Source organism: Rhinoderma darwinii, chromosome 4, assembly GCF_050947455.1.
Source record: "Rhinoderma darwinii isolate aRhiDar2 chromosome 4, aRhiDar2.hap1, whole genome shotgun sequence".
Classification (NCBI taxonomy): Eukaryota; Metazoa; Chordata; class Amphibia; order Anura; family Rhinodermatidae; genus Rhinoderma; species Rhinoderma darwinii.
The window spans coordinates 20,512,701-20,536,216 of record NC_134690.1 but is presented as its reverse complement, the minus strand read 5'-3'; the positions used below and the strand labels follow the sequence as shown (position 1 = coordinate 20,536,216).

The window sequence follows — 23,516 nt, the reverse complement described above, 5'->3', positions numbered from 1 at the left end:
AGAAGTCTAGACAGAGGGGCCGCTGGGGATTTAGTGTTTTTGGACTTTGCAAAGGCATTTGACACTGTCCCCCATAGACGCCTAATGGGTAAATTAAGGACTATAGGTTTAGAAAATATAGTTTGTAATTGGATTGAGAATTGGCTCAAGGACCGTATCCAGAGAGTTGTGGTCAATGATTCCTTCTCTGAATGGTCACCGGTTATAAGTGGTGTACCCCAGGGTTCAGTGCTGGGACCCCTATTATTCAACTTATTTATTAATGATCTAGAGGATGGGATTAATAGCACTATTTCTATTTTTGCAGATGACACCAAGCTATGTAATATAGTTCAGACTATGGAAGATGTTCATGAATTACAGGCAGATTTAAACAAACTAAGTGTTTGAGCGTCCACTTGGCAGATGAAGTTTAATGTAGATAAATGTAAAGTTATGCATCTGGGTACCAACAACCTGCATGCATCATATGTCCTAGGGGGCGCTACACTGGCGGATTCACTTGTTGAGAAGGATCTGGGTGTACTTGTAAATCATAAACTCAATAACAGCATGCAGTGTCAATCAGCTGCTTCAAAGGCCAGCAGGATATTGTCGTGTATTAAAAGAGGCCTGGACTCGCGGGACAGGGATGTAATATTACCACTTTACAAAGCATTAGTGAGGCCTCATCTAGAATATGCAGTCCAGTTCTGGGCTCCAGTTCATAGAAAGGATGACCTGGAGTTGGAAAAAATACAAAGAAGAGCAACGAAGCTAATAAGGGGCATGGAGAATTTAAGTTATGAGGAAAGATTGAAAGAATTAAACCTATTTAGCCTTGAGAAAAGACGACTAAGGGGGGACATGATTAACTTATATAAATATATTAATGGCACATACAAAAAATATGGTGAAATCCTGTTCCATGTAAAACCCCCTCAAAAAACAAGGGGGCACTCCCTCCGTCTGGAGAAAAAAAGGTTCAAGCTTCAGGGGCGACAAGCCTTCTTTACTGTGAGAACTGTGAATCTATGGAATAGACACCGCAGGAGCTGGTCACAGCAGGGACAGTAGATTGCTTTAAAAAAGGCTTAGATAATTTCCTAGAACAAAAAAATATTAGCTCCTATGTGTAGAAATTTTTCCTTCCCTTTCCCATCCCTTGGTTGAACTTGATGGACATGTGTCTTTTTTCAGCCGTACTAACTATGTAACTATGTATACTATGTAACTATGTAACACAAAATTGTCTGGGTGACCCCAAACTTTTGAACGGTAGTGTGTATATATATATATAGTGTATTAGGTAGTCTTGGCGTTCGCAGAGTACTGTCACAATGTATTTTCCTTCATTACATGTAGTATTTACGGTCACAGCGTACGTGCACCTGTACATTTTTCCTTTTTTTAGGATGTACAGACCAATACCTTTTTTTCTCTTTGGTGTTTTTTTTTTATATGGCTGTGTTTACCCCGGGCGGATACGCTGCGTAATAGCACGTGGCATATCCGCCCTGTGTGCCGCAGGGAATTCCGGGCGAAAAAGCGCACCAAACTGTGGTGCAATTTTTCGCCCAGGAGACCGCTGCAGCCTGTGATTTGCTGCAGCAGCGATCACATTGGATGAAGCATCAATCCAGGAGGCTGGCCCTTTGACGTCATCCAGGCCATGATGTTTCATCCCATGTGACTGCCACTACAGCCTGTGATTGGTTGGAGGGAGGGACACAGACTTCTGGGTAAGTATGAGATTTTTTTTTCTGACTTGCGTTCTTTGCGGCCGAATCGCTGCGAACCCGCCGCAAAAAACATAACAACTGCTATTTGTTGCGGGATCTACCTCCCCATTGAATTCAATAGGTAAATCTCGCAACATATAAGCAGCGTTTACGCAAATACAATTTACATGCTGCGGAATAAAATTCTGCACCGCAGGTCAATTTCTGAGCATTTTTTCCGCTCAGTATTGACGCAGCGTGTGGATGAGAATTTTTTTTATCTCATCCACTTTGCTGCTACTGTATTTGCTGCCGATTTTCCGAAACAAATTACGTTGTGAAGAAAAACCGCAGTATTTACGCAACGTGTGAACTGACCCTAAAAGTGGTAAAATCTAAAAAAAAAAAATTTGATATCGCTGTAATCATACCAACCCGTAGAATAAATTGAACGTGAGGTTTTTACCGCCTGATGGACACCGTAAAAACCATCCCGCCCCCAAAAAAAATGTCGTAATCGCTGTTTTTTTGCATGTTTCACCCCACAAATAGTTTTTTTCCCTATTTCCTAGTACAATAAATGGTGCCATGAAAAACTCCAGTTTGTTCCGCAAAAAACAAGCCCTCATATGGCTATATAGACGGGAAAAAAACAGTTATGGCTTTTGGAAGACCGGTAGGAAAAAATGATAATGAAAATTGGCAGTGTCCTTCAGCCTGTTGATGTAAGCAAAACTGTTTACATTCAATGACAACAAGCAGACATCTTGAAAATAATTATTACACTGTGACGTATTTTGCCTGTGAGTACCAGCTACGGTGATAGAACTGATGGACAACACAGTCATGGGATTTTGTCACATGATCTCCTTAACGTGACGTAAGATGTCACCGTGCCGTTACTTTAGCACCATTCACATACTCGATTCCCGTTTCAATTGCCACCACTAGAGGACAATTTGTAGGCAGGACCTGCTCAGCTCAACAGGAATCAGATACAGCTGTATATAGATTGCCCCCTAGTGGTGGCAGCAGAAAGCTGCAATGTTTGCAAGGTTGTTATCACTTGATCTGTTCTGCAATTGCAGCTTCATTATGGAGGAACTCCGCACACTGATAGTCTTGAGATGTCCTGTTCCCCCACATCTGTCCTGCTCTCCAAATCATTCAGAAAAAAACTGCACAGTGCAAGGCATCTTGTTGCCTCCTCTTTGTATATTTTTTGTTCCCCAAAACTATTAGGTTTTTCCTATACAAAGGCGATTAAATGCGTTGTTGCGTGCAGTGAGTTGCACTAGCAGCCCGATTCATTGTGACTATAATGGCATTGTGACCTAAGAATAGCCCATCAATGTGATCAATCTGATACAGAGCTCCAAATCTCCTGCATAGACATAGACTTTGAAGATATAATTCTGGCTGCCTACAGCCGCCACTAGAGGGAGCCCAGGAGCTAAACCATCACTGACCAGCAAAACCTCCCAAATCATAACTTTTATTATCTTATAGTTAATGTTTTAGGAGGTCTTGGTGGTCAGTGATAGTTATATCACATCTATTTCATCATTGTATTAGTAATATGGAGCTTAGGATCTAACTGCATAGTGTTTATATTATATTATATTGAACTCATAAATAAGACAGTATGGAGTAAGCTCCCTCTAGTGGTGGCTGCAGGTAGTCAGCATGTTATATTTTAAATTTATGTCTATGCGGGCAGAGGATTTGGAGCTCTGTATCACAATAATGGATCTCGTAGCACTTTTTTGCTCCCCTAGGGCTACTAATTTGAGGCAACTTTTTGCAATTATTGGAGCCTGCACCCAATTTCACAACCAACCTCCTACCCCACAGCAGTTATCTACCCCCAGCATGAAGGAGGGTGAGGCAGATTAAGCTAAAATGCCTAGCATACAGTATTTTTTGGCAGTGGCACACAAGGTTCATACCTGATAAACAGTCCAGTAATCTGAGCTACATGTGCCGTGCCATTGTCAGCTGGCACAGGACGGGTATCGTACTCCCAGTTACAATGACAAACATGGAGATAAGCCAAGGATTCTGTCACCAGCACGGCTCCCACACGCACGGTTACATCGCAGTTAATGAATGTGTTGCGCTTCTCATGGCACTGTGCCCCGGCCTCAAACATCAAGTCACACAGAAAGGACCATGAACCTGCCAAGGAGAAAGTAAATAATTTAGGTTAATGAAATATTCACAGAGAATCTGCATCGCACCTGCTCAATGTGCCTAAAAATGCTTTTCAGAGGAAATTCTAAACCATAAACACCTTAAGAGGAAAAATGAATGTAAAAAAATCATATTGTAGTAAAAAACTCAAATTTATACATTTTTCTATGTGTGTACAAGGAGTTTCGCAATTCCCCTCCTCTCCTCTTTGTAAGGCAACTGGCTGCAGCAGAAGCCCTCCACTAGTGCTCTGTCCTGCAGTAGGAGACCAGACACAGTAAGCCCCATCCCTCACCAAAACCATGCCACTTCTGTCATCTGACAGCCAAAAATGGAAAAGATCAAAAGGTTATTAACCCCTATGTTCTCTGCAAGATTCTTAGAAGAGTATTTTCAGGAGTCACATCATCACATAATCACAATGCATTGATTTATACACACATAGTATTATATCAGATATAGTGGTAATATTATAGTACCATAAATAGTGCCAATATTTTAGTACCAAACATAGTGCCAATATTATAGTACCATACATAGTGGCAATATTATAGTACCATACATAGTGACAATATTATAGTAACATACATAGTGGCAATATTTTAGTACCATACATAGTGACAATATTATAGTGCTATACACAGTGACAATCCTATCATATCAGATATAGTGCTAATAGCAGAGTACCATACATAGTGCCAATGTTACTATATCAGAGATAGTGCTAATATTATAGTACCACACATACTGACAATATTATTTTACCATACATAGTGACAATAATCTTATATCAGATATAGTGCTAAAATTATAGTACCATACATAGTGCCAATAGCATTATATCAGATATAGTGGTAATATAATAGTACCATACATAATGACCATATTATAGTACCATACATAGTGCCAATATTATAGTACCATACATAGTGCCAATATTATAGTACCACACATACTGACAATATTATAGTGCCATACATAGTGCTAATATTATAGTACCATACATAGTGGCAATATTATAGTACCATACATAGTGCCAATATTATAGTACCATACATAGTGACAATATTATAGTACCATACATAGTGGCAATATTATAGTGCCATACATAGTGCCAATATTATAGTACCATACATAGTGCCAATATTATAGTACTATACATAGTGCCAATATTATAGTACTATACATAGTGACAATATTATAGTACCATACATAGTGGCAATATTATAGTACCATACATAGTGCCAATATTATAGTACCATACATAGTGACAATATTATAGTACCATACATAGTGACAATATTATAGTACAGTGCTAATATTATAGTATCATACATAGTGACAATATTATAGTACCATACATAGTGACAATATTATAGTACCATACATAGTGGCAATATTATATCACCATACATAGTGCCAATATTGTAGTACCATACATAGTGCCAATATTATAGTACAATACATAGTGCCAATATTATAGTACCATACATAGTGACAATATTATAGTACCATACATAGTGACAATATTATAGTACCATACATAGTGACAATATTATAGTACCATACATAGTGCCAATATTATAGTACCATACATAGTGGCAATATTATATCACCATACATAGTGGCAATATTATAGTACCAGACATAGTGCCAATATTGTAGTACCATACATAGTGCCAATATTATAGTACCAGACATAGTGCCAATATTATAGTACCAGACATAGTGCCAATATTATAGTACCATACATAGTGACAATATTATATCACCATACATATATAGCCTATAGAGTTTGGGGTACAATTAACACAACATATAGTAAATAGAAAAAATGAATTTTATTGAGAATTACAAAGTGCTAATATTATAGTATCATACATAGTGCAACTAGTATTATATCAGATATAGTGATAATATTGCAGTACCATACATAGTGCCAATAGTATTATATCAGATATAGTGATAATATTATAGTACAGTGACAATATTGTAGTACCATACATAGTGACAGTATTATAGTACCATACAAAGTGACAGTATTATAGCACCATACATAGTGACAATATTATAGTACCATACAAAGTGACAGTATTATAGCACCATACATAGTGACAATATTATAGTACAGTGATAATATTGCAGTACCATACATAGTGACAATAATATTATAATATCATAGTGCTACTATAGTCCCATACATAGTGCCAATATTTTAGTACCATAAATAGTGCCAATATTTTAGTACCATACATAATGACAATATTATAGTACAGTGCTAATATTATAATACCATAAATAGTGACCATATTATAGCACCATACATAGTGCTAATAATATAGTACCATACATAGTGACAGTATTATAGTACCATACATAGTGCTAATAATATAGTACCATACATAGTGCCAATATTTTAGTACCATACATAGTGCCAATATTATAGTACCATACAAAGTGGCAATTTTATAGTACCATACATAGTGGCAATATTATAGTACCATACATAGTGCCAATATTATAGTACCATACATAGTGACAATATTATAGTACCATACATAGTGCCAATATTATAGTACCATACATAGTGCCAATATTATAGTACCATACATAGTGCCAATATTATAGTACCATACAAAGTGGCAATTTTATAGTACCATACATAGTGGCAATATTATAGTACCATACATAGTGGCAATATTATAGTACCATACATAGTGGCAATATTATAGTACCATACATAGTGGCAATATTATAGTACCATACAAAGTGGCAATTTTATAGTACCATACATAGTGGCAATATTATAGTACCATACATAGTGGCAATATTATAGTACCATACATAGTGGCAATATTATAGTACCATACATAGTGCCAATATTATAGTACCATACATAGTGCCAATATTATTATATCAGATATAGTGCTAATATTATAGTACTATACATAGTGAAAATATTATAGTACATTGACAATATTGCAGTACCATACATAGTGACAATGGTATTATATCAGATATAGTGCTAATATTATTGTACCATACATAGTGACAATATTATAGCACAGTGATAATATTATAGAACCATACATAGTGACAATATTATAGCACAGTGATAATATTATAGAACCATACATAGTGACAATATTATAGTACCATACATAGTGACAATATTATATCACCATACATAGTGCCAATATTATAGTACCATACATAGTGACAATATTATTGTACCATACATTGTGACAATATTTTAGTACCATACATAGTGACAATAATATAGCACAGTGATAATATTATAGAACCATACATAGTGACAATATTATAGCACAGTGATAATATTATAGAACCATACATAGTGACAATATTATAGTACCATACATAGTGACAATATTATTGTACCATACATTGTGACAATATTTTAGTACCATACATAGTGACAATAATATAGCACAGTGATAATATTATAGAACCATACATAGTGACAATATTATAGCACAGTGATAATATTATAGAACCATACATAGTGACAATATTATAGTACCATACATAGTGACAATATTATATCACCATACATAGTGCCAATATTATAGTACCATACATAGTGACAATATTATAGTACGATACACAGTGACAGCATTGTAGTACCATACATAGTGACAATAGACCAGTAGAGCAGTAGATACATAGAGGAGCCGGTAGTGGCTTATTTCCCACTAGGAATAATCATGCATATTTGGCAGATCTGATCTTGCGTATTTATGGGGGAGGTGGGGACATTGCTGTTTTTGTTGATAGTTATCACCTGGGCCAACTATACAATGGTATGAGAATTAGTATACAGCCAATAGATTGGCCCCTGTCTACAAGTTCTGGGCCAATTTGGGACCTGAGGTCTGAAGTCACAGAGACAATTCATTTTGAACATATTTTTATAATTTACTTATACCTAAACCCACTATTCTGTTCATTCTCAGGATTATTGGGGCTCCCGGGAATCAGACCTCCACCCTGCCATGATAAAACTATATTAGACAGATGTCTAGTGCACACTGTATGTAATGGCCGCGGTCGAGGACCACCGTCATCTCTTACCCTCCAGCGACCGCAGACCGATGAACTCCAGCAGGTGTCTCAATCCTCGGAGACGCCAGCACAAGCATCTGCTCTGCTCCACTGTCCTTCTTAGAGTAAAAATCTCCCTATCCTATCCCAACGCACCCTGTATTTTAAAAAGGACTCTGCTCTTCCTCCTTGGCTGAGCATTGTTGTGTCTGCCTATGTTCGTTATTGCAAATGGTCCCTTAATTGTATCCTGTGTTCCCGTATCCTGTATCCCGTATCTAGTAATTGTGTTTGTTCCAGTGCGAAGTATAGTGTCGGTGTCATCTTCTGTGCCAAGTATCTTCTGTGCCAAGTGTCGTCTGTGCCTAGTGTCTGCCATGCCAAGTGTCTGCCATGCCAAGTGTCTGCCACGCCGAGTATCTGCCAGATCTTCTATCCCGTTGCTCATTTCCTAAACACCATCATTAACTGTTGTTTGGCAAGTTGCTATTCTGCTATGGCGGAGCGGTCTAGTGGGTCCACATACCCAATAAACGCGACAGTACGCTCAGGTCATGAATCCCGCTGGTCAATCCACAAAACCGCGGTCCAGATGATGCGTGACCTGTAGAGGCTTCATCAACCAGTGTACGATCCACTTCAAGTTATGTCTGCATCTCTTCCCCTCAGATGAGGCCAAGGTCGCTATTATTATTTCTCTCCTCTCTGGCAAAGCCCTGGCATGGACGAACCTCATCTTGGAACGAGAGTGCCCGGAATTCTCAGATCTGCCACTATTTCTAGAGACTTTTCATACAGTGTTTGAGGAACTGGGTCGAACATCCCCTGCAGCTGCCTCACTGCTGACCCTCAATCAACGAGAATGAATTGTAGAGGAGTATGCCATCTTTTTCCGGACACTGGCAGCGGAGCTGGCTTGGAATAATGAGGCCTTAGTGGCAACTTTCTGACAGGGCCTGGCCTCTCATAAAGGATGAACTGGCAGCTCGAGAGCTTCCTGCTACCTTGGATGCCCCTATACTTCTGGCAACCCGAATTGATATGAGGATCAAAGAGCGCACTCTAAAAGTTAGTCGGGAGAAAAGGTCTTGTCGACTGGCACCAAAATTGCAAAAGCCTCTACTGCCCTGTTCTGCTGCACCTCCGGGGGAACATATGCAGGTAGGCAGACTCTGACTGTCATACCAGGAACGGAAAAGCAGGCGATCGACTGGGTTATGTCTGTAGTGTGGCCACAAGGGACATTTCGTGCGCCAATGTCCTCAAAGGTCGGGAAACTCCAGCACCTAGGCTTGATTGGAAAGACAATCCTAGGTGAAACTCCCTGGACCACTAAATTCTCTCCCAGAATTTCTATTCCTGTGTCTATCGTCACTTGTGAAAGATCGCACGCTGTACCTGCTTACTTGGATTTTGGAGCAGCTGCAAATTTCATACAGCAGGACTAAGTAGATCATCTCCACTTGGCTACTGTTCCTCTAGAAAAACCTCTGGCAGCTGCTTCTGTTGATGGACAACCTCTGCCGGACCCTATCCTGTTTATCACCAAACCTCTGAGACTACAGATAGGAGTTCTTCACTCAAACAAATAACTTTTTATGTCCTATCCAAAGCAATAAACCCCCTCCTGCTGGGATTGCCATGGCTTCGCCAGCACCTTCCAGTTCCTGATTGGCATTCCGGAGAGGTCCTCCAATGGGGACCCCGATGTCTTCACCGCTGTCTGCATCAGGTTTGTCCGTTTTGTTTCTCCACAACCTGTCTCCACTGGACTACCTCCACAATATGCTAATTATGCAAATGTCTTTAGTAAGAAGGAGGCAGAGGTTCTTCCTCCTCATCGCCTCTACGACTGCCCTATTGAGTGGCTTCCTGAAGCTTTACCTCCTCTTGGACGGGTTTATCCTCTTTCCTTTCCTGAAACCCAGCCATGTCGGAGTATGTCAAGTTTGATCAGAAAGTCTTCTTCACCAGCCGGAGCTGTATTCTTCTTCGTGAAGGAAAAGGATGGATCACTCCGACCATACATCTATTACTGCGGGTTAAACCTAATCACGGTAAAAAACAAGTACCCCTTGCCGCTTATCTCCGAGCTCTTCGACAGGATTCGTGGTGCCAAAATTTTCATGAAGCTGGATCTACACGGGGCCTATAACCTGATCCGTATTCGCAAGGGTGACGAATGGAAAACCACATTCAACACCCCAGACGGTCACTACGACTATCTCGTAATGCCCTTTGGACTGTGTAACGATCCCGCGGTGTTTCAGGACTTTGTAAACGTCATCTTTCGTGATCTTCTGTATGCTAGGTGGTGTTAACCCTCTGCAAGTCGGGGACATTCCTTCTGGAAAGATTTTTGTCTGTCTTGCTGACAGGAGAATTCTCTGCTGGGGACATAATTCCAAACTGTCTGGTCATTCTGGTATTTTGGGACTTTATTGCTCGTCACTACTGGTGGCCCACGCTACCTAAAGATCTATTGATCTATGTTTCTTCCCGTACGAACTTTGCCCGAAACAAGGCTACACATTCTAAACATGATGGTCTCCTCCTACCTCTGCCAGTTACTGATGCTCCCTGGCAACACATCACCATAGATTTTATTACTGACTTGCCCCCTTTTTCGGGATGTACTATGCTCTGGGTCATGGTGGACCGCTTCTCTAAGATGGCACATTTTGTTCCTTTAACTGGTATTCCCTCTGCTCATCATCCGGCGAGATTATTTATACAGCACATCTTTGGTTTGCACGGTCTTCCCCTCCATATTGTTTCAGATCGGGGTGTACAATTCACGTCTAAATTCTGGAAAGCCCTATGTAGACTTTTAGATGTGAAATTAGACTTTTCTTCCGCTTATCACCCTCAGTCTAATGGCCAAGTTGAAAGGATCAACCAGGTCCTTGAGAATTATCTTCGTCATTTCATTGCAGTTCAACAGGACAATTAGGTGCAGCTTCTGCCATGGGCCGAATTCTCCTACAACAATCATACTAGTGAATCTACTGCTTCATCTCTGCAATTCATTGTGTACAGTCAACATACAAGTGTTCCTCTTCCTGTGCCAGCTACGTCTCAGGTGCCTGCAGCCAATTCTTCCTTCTGAGGTTTACTTCGCATCTGGCAACAAACTAAGTCTGCGATCCTTCAGGCAGTTGATCGCATGAAGAGATATGCAGATAGGAAAAGAAAAATCCCTCCTCAGTTTTCTCCTGGCGTCAAGGTGTGGTTGTCTTCCAAAAACATTCGTCTGAAGATCCCTTCCCCTAAATTTGCTCCCAGAATCCTCAGTCCAATTTTGCAACAAATAAACCATGTGTCCTATAAGCTTCGGCTACCTCCTAAACTCAAAATTCCCAACTCATTCCATGTATCCCTCCTAAAGCTGAACCGATTCAGAAAACCCCCTGGTTCTACAGTTGCTCCCGACAGTTCTTCTGACATCTTTGAAATAAAAGAGATCCTGGATTACAAGATGGTAAGAGGGAAGACATTCTACCTGGTTGACTGGAAAGGGTTTGGTCCTGAGGAGAGGTCATGGGAGCCTGAAGAGAATGTGGATGCTCCAGCTCCCATTAGGAGATTCCTCTCAGGCTCTGGATCTAAGAAGAAGGGGCATAAAGGGGGAGTGGGGGTACTTTAATGGCTGTGGTCGTGCACCCCCGACATCCCTTACCCTCCAGTGACCGCAGACCGATGAACTCCAGCCGGCGTCTCCCTCCTTAGAGACGCCAGCACACACGGTTGCTCTTCTCCACTGTCCTTTCTAGGGTGACCGTTCCCAGCCTTAGAGGGCCAACGCGCACCTGAAAAAGGCTCCCTATCCTATCACAACGCACCTGGATTATAAAAAGGACTCTGACCTCTTCCTCCTTGCCTGAGTGTTGTGGTGTCTGTCCATGTTCGTTATTACAAATGGTCCCTTAGTTGTATCCTGTGTTCCCGTATCCTTTATCCCATATCCAGTAATTGTGTTTGTTCCAGTGCGAAGTAGAGTGTCGTAGTCGAGTTCATCAACTGTGCCTAGTGTCCTGCCGTGCCTAGTGTCCTGCCGTGCCTAGTGTCCTGCCGTGCCTAGTGTCCTGCCACGCCAAGTGTCTGCCACGCGAAGTGTCTGACAAATCTTCCATCGAAGTACACTTGTCCTAAAGAATATCATTGACTGTTGTTTGGCCAGCTGCTACTCCGTTACAGCGGAGTGGCCTAGTGGGTCCACATACCCCATAACCATGACACTGTATAATAACTTTGGTGCAACTCCCTAGACATGTAAGACACCTTTCTCTGCCTTACGCCACCTCTTGTCTGCTGTACTTTACACCAATGTTTGTCGGCCAAAAAATTGCACACACTGTTAATATTTGTGATACATTTTACAACTCCTCTAAGCCACACTTCTTTTTCTAGACAATTAAAAATTATTGAGTAAGGTATAAAAAAATGTCCAAAACACATTGGTGAACACCATGCACGCCACATTTTTTACGCAATTTATTTCTCCCCATTGTTTTACTTTTTCATATATCCAAAGAAAGTCATACAAATTTACTGGTGACATGGCAACAATCAGTCTGATATACTTTGTGTTTTAAATTCCTCACCATTTGCAAAACTTCTGCTTGCGGTCAGCGACTGGAAATAGTTTTGTTATAAGAGAGCGCTCTAACCCACTGTAACGAGCCGTGCACCAGTCAGAAAGACGTGAAGCAGGGTGGGTTTTTAGCTGCTGCATGTATCCATTCACTGGCATCAAGCCGAGCTCTTGAAAAGGTTTAGGTAATTCATGAACAAAGTATATTAGAAAGTTACAGAACTTACATAAAACTTCTTCCAATGGTTTTCCATGGCAGTAAGGGGCCAAATGAAGGTTCACAGGTCAGCCATCTTTGTACTCCTATTAGGATTTTATCGAGGCAGAGCCTAATGGGATGGATGTCAGCTTTTTTTTTTCTTTCAGGCATTATAAATTACAAGTATTGCAGAATATTATATCAGCAATCGTTAAGTCCCATAGTGTGACTAAAATAATGTAAAAAAACAATTAAATAAAATGTTTCAAAATATCAAAAAAGCAAAGAAAAGACACACAAATATTATTTTTTCTTTTACAAAATACTTTATTACTATAAAACATATAAAAAAAATAAAAATACACATAATAGAAATCGCTGCAACCGTAACGACCCGCACTATAAAAGATCACTTTATTGCAAGTGTTGCATTGTTTTTTCTCATTGTTTATTCTGCCTACCAAAAAACGATATGAAAAAGTGATCAAAAAGTGTCATATACCCCAAAATGTTGCCAAAGTAAATGACATCTCATCCCGCCAAAAAAAAACCTAAACAAATGTAGAAAGCGACAACACAAAAACTAATGTTGTTTTGCTTTTTTAAAAAGCGTTTTTATTGTGCAAAAGTATCAGAATAAAGTTCTCATGTTATTTCTACAGCACGATGAGCGCTGGAATTCCTGTTTTTTATTCTAGTTCCCTCCCCCAATTTTTTTTAAAAAGTCTGTCAATACATTATATGTAAAAACAGTGGCATTAAAAACACAACTCGTCTCACAAAAAACAAGCCCTCATACGGCTACATCGATGGAAAAATCCAAAAGTGATGTCTCTTGTAATACAGTGATAAAAAACAAAAAAAAAAATAACTGTGTCCTCAAAGGCGTAAATTTACCAAAATAATTTTTTTATAATTTTTTTTTTTTTTTTTAAGTTGGCATAAAAAAAATTCAAATTCTATCTACAGTTCTAATCAGTTGTGTATTTCGAGCTGGTTAGGAGTAGTGTAGCTGCTCCTGTTATGTACTCGGGTCCCTCTCCCCTTGCCTGACAGTTTCCTCAGCTCCTGCGGAGACGTTTCTGTCCAGATGGAGTGGGAACAATCCGACCTCTTGTGGTCGGGATGCAGACAGCTGGAAAACAATGGGATTAGAGATATTTTGCATAACTGCTGCGGCGCGTAGCTCGGTGTTCTTTGGCAGCCGGGGTCTTTTTCGCGTCGTCACATGCTGCAGAGATGACAGGAGATTTCCTTGACTGATAATTCTTTTGTCATGAGCCCAGCTGCCGATGACGCTCACAGGTTCCGATGAATAAATATTGTATGGAGATGTTTTCCTAGGATAATATTTTCCCCTATAATAATAATAATGAATAAATCTTCACAGAACAGGGACATTCCAGTAGAAAACATTTTGAAATGTTGTTTCCTTTGTTTGCATCTTGAATTTTTTAAGAGTATTTTTGTAAAAATTTTATTTTGGTATCAAAAACATTGGAGGTCGAGGTGGAAGTCCGAGAAAGGTAGCAGTTATGGGGTATACAGGTGGCACCGTAGTCATCCTATGGGCAGTGTGATCTTGCATGGGGCAATTAGGGATCCAGCACAAGTTGGTACCATACTCTATTGCCGTGGGCAGTGTGAATCAGGGGAGGATTTAGGGGGAGGATTGTCCCCTAAACCACACTTTTTTTTATATCGGCAATTTTTTTTATATCGGCTGTTATCGATACCATAACTCCAATAAATAGTATGACGGGTATGACTCGTCTCTTCCTGCTCCCGACTCTTTTTCTGGTATTTGAATTTTTGGGGGTTCTGGTCTGGAGTTGGTATTAATAGGAGTCTGGCATCTGAATAATTTATGTATCTGGTCTGGAGTCAGAATCAATATTCGGGAATGGACTAGAGTCTGAATTTGCATTGTTTGAAAGGGTGGGGATAGGCAGCAGAAGCGAGAGGCCGAAGATGTAGCAGTAGGGAGAGTCGTAACCAAACAATGGAATGAAATGCTCACGGGGAAAAGAAGCAACATGCGATTTTTGCTCGCGGCTCTCAATGGCCGCAGCCGAAAAACGCCACGAATAACGCGGCAATGAGAGTGCAGGTAGGTCAAAATCTCTGAGGGATTTCTGAGGGATTTTTGAGGAAAAATTTTCTGCCTGCAAAAAACAGTGTGAACAGGGCCTAAAGTTTAGATCACGTATATAGGAGGGGAGACAAGAGTGGATATAGGGCAATGGCAGTCGCCAGGAAGGAAACAAGGACAGGTTGTAACCATTCTCCATTACCAGGGACAGTATTACCTGGCATAGGACATGCCGTAGGCAAAACAATGTTAGCAAACAAGGATGTGGAGAGATGGCGGAAGCTGATGACGCAATTTTCTTACGAGGGATGGGAAAGGGGCTAGAATAAGGTGGAATATAAAAGGACTAGAAGACCAGGGTGGAGATACAAAGCCAAGGCTGCTATGGGGGGGGGTCTAACACTTGTTGGTACCATACTCCAGTCCCATGAACTTGGTGAAATTATAGGGCCTCCGCATCTCCATAAACACTACAATGATAACACAAGTGGAGAAAAACCAGCTCAATGGTCATGTCACTACAAGGACGGGATTGGAAATATGGAAGGTGGAATGTCATACCATGAAGATACCGTAGGAAGCGAGGGCGGACGTACCAAAGATTAGTCAGAAATCCATCTGGACTGAATTAACCCCATCAGCAGAAACACCAATGTTGGCAAATAAAAGGGAGAAACTAGCCCATGGCTCACGTCACCCACCTCTTCTTTAAGGCGTGAAAAAGAGCACAAAAAATTGGCAAGCGGGGGAGGGGTGGATAAAGAAACATCGTGATAAGGTCCCTATTTTGATTATTGCTATGGGGCCCCATAACTGTAACCTCTGCATCTACTATCACAAGTAAGTTGTTGGGTCTTGGATTGACTACGGGCCTGATGTAGGTAAATTAATACAACAAAGTGTGTGGTTTGAGTTGTCCAAATAGTTGTCCAAACAGTTGCTTTGGACAATCCCTACTTGTTAGAAGGATCCCCTGATAATAAGCAGATCACAGTGTCTTCTTGCTGGGACCACCAGCGATCATCTGAAATCTATAGAGAAACCTGACAGTAAGTGTTCAATTTACCTGCAGCGCCACCACAGGAGAAATGAAGCATTACACAGAGTCCATTTATATCAAAGTGTTGTCTGTGTAATACAGAAAATGACAGGTCCTCCAGAGAGAGAGACGCTCTTTATAACCTCTCTCCTCTTTTACCAGGAGATAAGGTTCCTAAACAGAGGACCCCCCTCTATTAACTCGGAATTCACTAATAGGGTGTATGAGAATGAGTTTTCGAAACTGGACAACCCCTTTAAATTGAAGCCACCTCGATGATCAACTGATTGCTGTGGTCCCGGCTTCTCTTATCCCCATTCATCAGCTGTTATCAGGGGAATCACCGTGCAATCTCTCAATGTAGTGTTACATGGTGGCCATGAATGAGTGACTATATTATATATGGTAGTGTGGAGCCCACCAGAGCAGGTGTTGCTCTCTGCTCTGGCTCATAGAGGGGGGTCCATATGCCTTAACAGGACATATGGAAAAGTGTTGTTAGGTGGGTTTGCTTTCTTTTCCAAAAACAGTCCATGTGCTGCTTCTGGTATTCACTTGAATGGAGCTGAGCTGCAATACCAGCCACAGCCCCGGGACAAGAGTGGCGCTGTTTCTCAAAGATTATTATTATTTTTTAAATACATTATTAGTTTTATGTATCAGTGTTTAGTCCTTTGAGTGCATCTTCTACTGCGGGGGTGATTTTATATTGTATGTGACTGCACAATCAATGCTATTGAAGTTTTAACAAGGGGTTTTCAGTTTATGTGAATTAATCTTTGTATAATGAAAAGTTTTGCAACTTTCTAAAATACTTTGGGGCAGATTTCTTATTAAAGGCTTAAATATAGATAGCCTAAAGCTAGAGGTGCTAGAATGAAGATGCGCCAAACATTTCAGGGACGTACGCTGTTTGATAGGTTTGACGTATCTTGGCGCATGCTAGACTCCCTTCTCTTTAGACCCCCTTTTAAGTGGTATACTCTAGATCACTATTTTGTGCTACAAAACTGGTGCACGCCGGTAGTAAATCCAGCGCATTTCACGACTCGACCAATCCACGGCCATATTCTAGGCATGCCACCCGATGTGGTGAATATTTTGGAAATCAAGGCTCTTTTTGCCACAAACATTTAATAAGTGCAGTGAAATGAAAATGCGCCAAAAATCTGGTGAATCACTGTCCGGAATCAAGGCGCAGCTACATTGACATTGATACATCTGCTTCCATAGTTTTTCATCATTTTCAATCTTCTGCTTGCTGTCAGTGAATGGGAACCTGATATGCTATATACACAGCACTGTATTATGTAAAAAGGTACGAGTGACCCTCACACATAGCAGAGGGCGAGTACAATTCACACTCTTAATGGTGAGTTATATGCGATTGTATGCGCTTCTCTTTGTTTTTTGTTTGGAAGACAATTAAATGTATATGTTAGATATTAACTTACTTTTCCAAAATAAATAGTTATATCCAAAATCATTCACAGAGACAATTTTTTGTATTGCAGACCCAGAGCACGAAAGGAAAAAACGACACTCCTTTACTGCCACCTAGTGGCAACTGATATTATAGAACATTTCCAACTACAATAAGTACTACTGTTGTATTTTGTAGGCGCCATGAAAAATCACAGATTCTGTCTTTGTTTTGTTACGCTGCCTGCAGATCACCATCATCATTCATTTAGTTGATGTAATGGATACTAATTGCGTATACATTGGTGTAACTATAGAGGCACAGGGGATGCAGGTGCAAAGGTCCCTGGTGATTGAGGGGGCCAAAAAGCCCTTTGTCCAATGAGAGGATACCAGTACTATAAACGATGCCCTACTCAGGGGGTCCCTGTAACAGATGATTACATTTTTTGCCCCCCTTTTTTTAATTGCCGACTTTATTAAACAAAAAAAAAATTTTCAATTTTTCCTTAGTTCCATTCAAGTGCAGCTCCCTACACCGCCAATAACTAGCTGCTCTGGCACCTTCGTTCTCAGGAACAGAGGGGGTCTTAGCAGTCAGACTCCCACCCATTACAAAGTGCTTGCATAGCCTAGCGATATACCATCACTTTAAGAGCAGGGAATCCCCCTTCAGAGGGCTTGTCTAGTTTGGACTTTAATAAGAAGGATAACCCAAAAATAATGTCATCACAGGTTCTCATAGCCAGTGATCTCTGAGGAACTCGGCAGCAAGTGTTCAATTTATCTGCAGCGCCCCCAGAGGAGGAATGAAGCATTACACGTTTCACATTGAAATAAATGGGCTGTATATGTAATGCATGGATGTGTTGGGTGGTCCACAACTAGAGACATTCTTTGTTTGCCGCTCTAGGTGAGGGTCCTTAGTTTCCTTAGTTTGATGAAAAATTGCATGAAGGCACCCATGAGTGCTGGGTGGAATTTTTACAATATGCCAAATTTCTACTTTCATAAAATACATGGGTATGGGGGTATAGTATAATTCTTAGAATTCAAGTTTTATTTGTGCATGTTAAAAGCGTGAAAATGGTCTTGAAAGCCCTGGCAGTAAAAGGGTTAATGCTGAGCTGAATTTGACATTTTATTGCATCTCTTGTGCACTGTGATAACGTCCCAGTGTAAGAATATACAGTGGGTTTATCTGCAGTTCTACGGAAAACCCCACATAACACATTATGATGTCATCATGACATCAGCCAAATGAACAACTCAGCTATGTTTTATAGTACTGTCCCTTTAAGAACTTTGCTAACTACAATATGTAATGTGAAATCTATCCCGGTATAAACCTCAGTGTGCGTGTCCTGTAGGAATACACTACTATAATATAATGACTGTATAGACACAGTATATTTATGACCCTCTAATCACGCTGCCTCGTTACCTGATTTTAATTAACCTTGTGTAACGTGTGTTGTATTTGGCAGCCGCCGACGTTTGTTTCCTGCTGTTCACCCAAAACACGTAACTCATTGTTCAAACACAGTAAAAAGTGATGTTATTTTTTCCCATGGGAGAGAATCAGTCTCACGCTATTTCCCATCATGTGCAAACCACTACAACCTACAGATCCATCTTTTTCTCAGACCTCAAGCAGCCAAGACGTGAGATCATTATTCATGTGGCAACTTGGAGGTATTTAACTTGTTCAAGCATCGGCTTCGACTGAGTTTTCCCATCAGGGCAACCCCTGTCCATATGGCCAAAGGACGTCATAGAGGGGGGTCATTAATTTGGGACCCTCTCTGCTAGCCAGAGCCATTGCAAGGAGTGTCCTGACTTGACTAAGTATTATGTTAAAAGCAAGAAAACCATATAAATACAAGAAACCCCAAAGTCACTCCCGCTCAAGCACTGAGACCCTGTTCTCCACGGCTCTGGTGCCAAAAGCTTCTGCAGTGGTCACGTGGCGCTCATCGTGACCACTGAGGCCAGTGATTGGCCAATGAGCAGAGAGTAACGGCTGCAGGAGCTACCACTATCAGAGCCGTGGAAATTGGGGTCTCAGCGCTGGAGCGGGGGGCATTTCAGGGGGTGACTATCTGCTGGTTTAATATTTTACATCTTCCCCTGCCCTGCTGTTGATTTTGAAATGTCCCAGATAACCCCTTTAACATTTCGGTATACAAGTATTTGGGGCACTTACTGTTAAGCCTCCAGTTGGAGCAGTAGAGATCATTGGCCGTTGTGAGGTTGACTAACACTTCACAGGGAGAACCACAGATGGTAACCAAGGTATTTCCAGTAGAAAAGCCAGTCCCGGAAATATGGAAAGTCCTGTTGTCTATGCAGTCTACAAGCAATAAAGCAAAAACATTCATAAAATGACCTGACGTGAAGATCTTTCCACTTTCCAATAACAATTACTATAGATGAGGACAACATTTGCATGGAGTTTCCATGTTCTACTCATGCTAGAATGGGGTTCTTGGAAGAACTAGGGTTGGACTGGCCCATCAGAGTATTGGAGGATCCTCTAGTGAGCCCAGCTCTGACACAATAATGGGCACCATTGGTCTAGAAGAAGACAACTCCCATTTGGTGTTTACTTTGTAGCTAATCACTTGCCCCTAGGGTCTATTATTTATGGAATGATTCACAATACATTTTTCAGACCTTATTGATGATATGTCCAGTGTGTGCAATGAGTTTACAATTCAATTAAAAGTGTGTGTGTACATGTTCTTTATAGATGGGGTAGCCCTCGGATGAATCTTCTCTGATGGGCCCAAGGAACCCCTGCCCGACACTACTGGGAACTATTGTTTACCTCTACACTCCAAAAACATAATGATAGATAAATAATTGCCCCTTGGGTGTCCCAAATTTCAGTGTTGGTATTGTTACGCATATCATATATTAGAATGTGGAGATAACGTAGGAAAATAATATGTACTCACCAATGTTATTTCTCAATGAGCTGATCTGAAGTGGAAATGCCAAAGTAAGATTTGATGTTGCCCAACCTCTTTCCGTATCAAGACATTTGATCCCATAATTCCCAGCTGGTAGTTGAGGGATAGAGCACTGTACCCATTTAGAGTTTCCAGAAACATTGATGCATTTGTAATCGCCAACTATGAAGTCAACATTGTCTATGGATGAGATCCCTGATACTTCAAAGATCAATGTCAAACCATTATGTAGGACAAAATGGACCACGGGTGTGTATAGTTCTTCAAAATACACATTTCCACCTGCATATCTGTCATTGTCTATTTGAACTGTTATGTTCATTGTTCCATTTTCTGGTGGGACAATACATCTAACCACTGTATTATTAGCTGTGGTTATGTTACAATGATGATGTCCTAATAAAACTAGTGTATGGTTCCAACCTCGAAATCCTGACCCTTCTATTGTCAAGGAGCCACCACCATTCATACCAAAAAACAGGGGACGTAACTTTGTTACTTGAGGTTTTATGGAGAAATTCAAGGGTTTTAGTCCTAAACACGAATGTCTATCTCCTGCAAATGGGAAACTAACTCTATGATTCCCAAGAGAAATGGTTTCTTCTAGTTGACATATGACTAACGTTTCATTCCGAGATACCACATGGCACCCTTGGCTAATGTCCACCACAATTTGGAGGTTCTCGTTTAACCGATCACCAAAAATATAGAGAACGAAGGTCGTTCTTTGTAGCCTTGGAAGAACAGCATTAATTATAGGAGTCTGTTCTGGAACTAAATTCAATGTGCAGTTTGGTTCACATAGGCCAGGGATTAAATTGACAATCACTGATACATGAATGTACGCAGAGATCGATAGATCGACACTGCCGTTGGCTTTGAGGAGACATTTGATTGTATCATTACTAACACTTAGAAGAATGCATTGATAATCCTCTGAAAGCATCACCAGAACTGAAATGTTACTGGTTTTATAGAAAGATCCTGAAAGAGTAAGAATAATCCCACCACAAGATGGACCTTCTCTAGGAGACAAGGAGGACACATGAGGTTTAAGCTCAAACATCTTCTTCTCCGATAGGATGTTAGCAAATCCAAGATTGTCTTGATACACCTTTATCAAGTATCTTCCAACACTGAAGTGATCAAGAGAAATTGCAAAGCCAGCGTTCTGCAAGTCCTGGTAGGTTATTTCATATTCTACTTTAGACTGAACATTCTCGAAAAAAATTATTGAATCTGTCGAAACGGCTTCTGTAAGGAACATACAGAGACTCCCATTTTCCATAAACCAAGATAGGTTGGAGATAGTTGGTGTGAAGTCTCTATGATAAGTGAAGGTCAGGTTCCCATCCCCAGCCATCGGTGAATCGGAAATTACTTTCTTGATAGGCATATTTGCAATGAAAATATTGAGAGGAACAGTAATGTTTTCTTCATTCAGGTCAAGGAAGGGGTAAGATGATGTCTGGCAGGTAATCATTTCATCTGTGGCCTTCAACAGGACACATGACTCTTTCCCAACATATACAGAAATAATAGATATATTGTGACTAAATCCTTTACCATAGATGTTAAGAACAGTCCCACCTAAAATATAGAAGAGAATAATTAATTCCAAAAAGACCTCCTTAATGTTCCATGGGGAAGGTTCACTTTAGGACACCATTTTTCAGTTTATATATGGGGGTAATCATTATAAAACGAATCCTGAGTTACAGTCTGCATTATACTCCTGAGCTGCATTCACAATTCTGCTGGTTGTCATTGGAAACAGTCAGAAAATTTGTTATCAGACACGGCCCTCACAGATTACATTAGATTACATTAGAGACCTGCACAATGCTTGGTATAAAGGCGACACTTTGCCATAGCAAATTCTGTGCAGACACTGAACTAGCAAGGAATGTTGGGTGATATAAGCCCTGAAGCCTGCAGAAATGTGAATGAAGTTCTGACTAAAGAATCCAGACAGCTCTAATGACCGGGATCAGTACAGAAAAAGAAAGTTACATGTATCCTTCTGGCTGCAGAACGTGAAGCATGGAAGCATGAAATAGGTCAGTGTAATGTAGGCTGGCACTACGGGCACTACTGTGAGGTTGGTGCAAAGTATGGTTGGCTTAGGGAATTGTGCAACGTGTGCGGTTGTACCGAGCGCATCAGCTGTCCCTGCTGAAGGGGACGCCAACAATGACCTGATCTGGGGCTTTTGACCACCACAAAACGTACTATTAATTGTATGACAATGTTATTTACATACTTTAAAGCTCCGTTATTAGGTAATTTCATGTATGGAGCTATTATTTGGTCATTGTATGTTGGTATTATTTGAGTAGGGACTGTATTATTTGGTCACTATATGTTGGTATTATTTGTGTAGGCACTGTATTATTTGGTCAGTCTATGTTGGTATTAGTTGAGTTGGTACTGTATTATTTGCTCACTGTATGTTGGTATTTATGTTGGTAGTATATTGTTTGTTCACTGTATGTTGGTATTTATGTTGGTACTATATAATTTGGTCACTGTATGTTGGTATTATTTATGTTGGTACTGTATTGTTTGCTCACTGTATGTTGGTATGATTTATGTTGGTACTGTATTATGTGGTCACTGTATGTTGGTATTATTTGAGTTGGTACTGTATTATTTGGTCACTGTATGTTGGTATTATTTATGTTGGTACTGTATTATTTGCTCACTGTATGTTGGTAGTATATCATTTGCTCACTGTATGTTGGTATTATTTATGTTGGTACTGCATTATTTGGTCACTGTATGTTGGTATGATTTATGTTGGTACTGTATTATTTGGTCACTGTATGTTGGGTATTATTTGAGTTGGTACTGTATTATTTGGTCACTGTATGTTGGTATTATTTATGTTGGTACTGTATTATTTGGTCACTGTATGTTGGTATTATTTGAGTAGGGACTGTATTATTTGATCCCTGTATGTTGGTATTATTTGAGTAGGAACTGTATTATTTGGTCACTGTATGTTGGTATTATTTATGTTGGTACTGTATTATTTGGTCACAGTATGTTGGTATTATTTGGGTTGGTACTTTATGGTGGTTTTTACATAGGTATTGTGTGGCACTGCTACTTAGGCAAATATATTGGCGACAATGTTTAGCATTGTTTTAGCTAGCTGAATAGAAGTATTTTTTGGACAAAGTTCTGTATGGCACTTTTATTTGGGCACCAGTCTGTATAAGCCCTGGAAACTAG

At 40.3% G+C, this 23,516-nt stretch overlaps 1 protein-coding gene across 1 annotated transcript in view; it reads right to left on the bottom strand.

Annotated features, from left to right (window-relative positions):
- PKHD1 (PKHD1 ciliary IPT domain containing fibrocystin/polyductin) overlaps nt 1-23,516 on the bottom strand; it is a 515,144-nt gene that overhangs the window by 403,211 nt on the left and 88,417 nt on the right. Inside the window, exons 31-33 of the mRNA XM_075860893.1 lie at nt 20,265-21,869; nt 19,511-19,657; nt 3,650-3,878 (exon numbers count right to left, since the gene is read on the bottom strand). Coding sequence (XP_075717008.1) covers nt 3,650-3,878; nt 19,511-19,657; nt 20,265-21,869 — 1,981 coding nt within the window. The remainder of the gene's footprint in view (nt 1-3,649; nt 3,879-19,510; nt 19,658-20,264; nt 21,870-23,516) is intronic.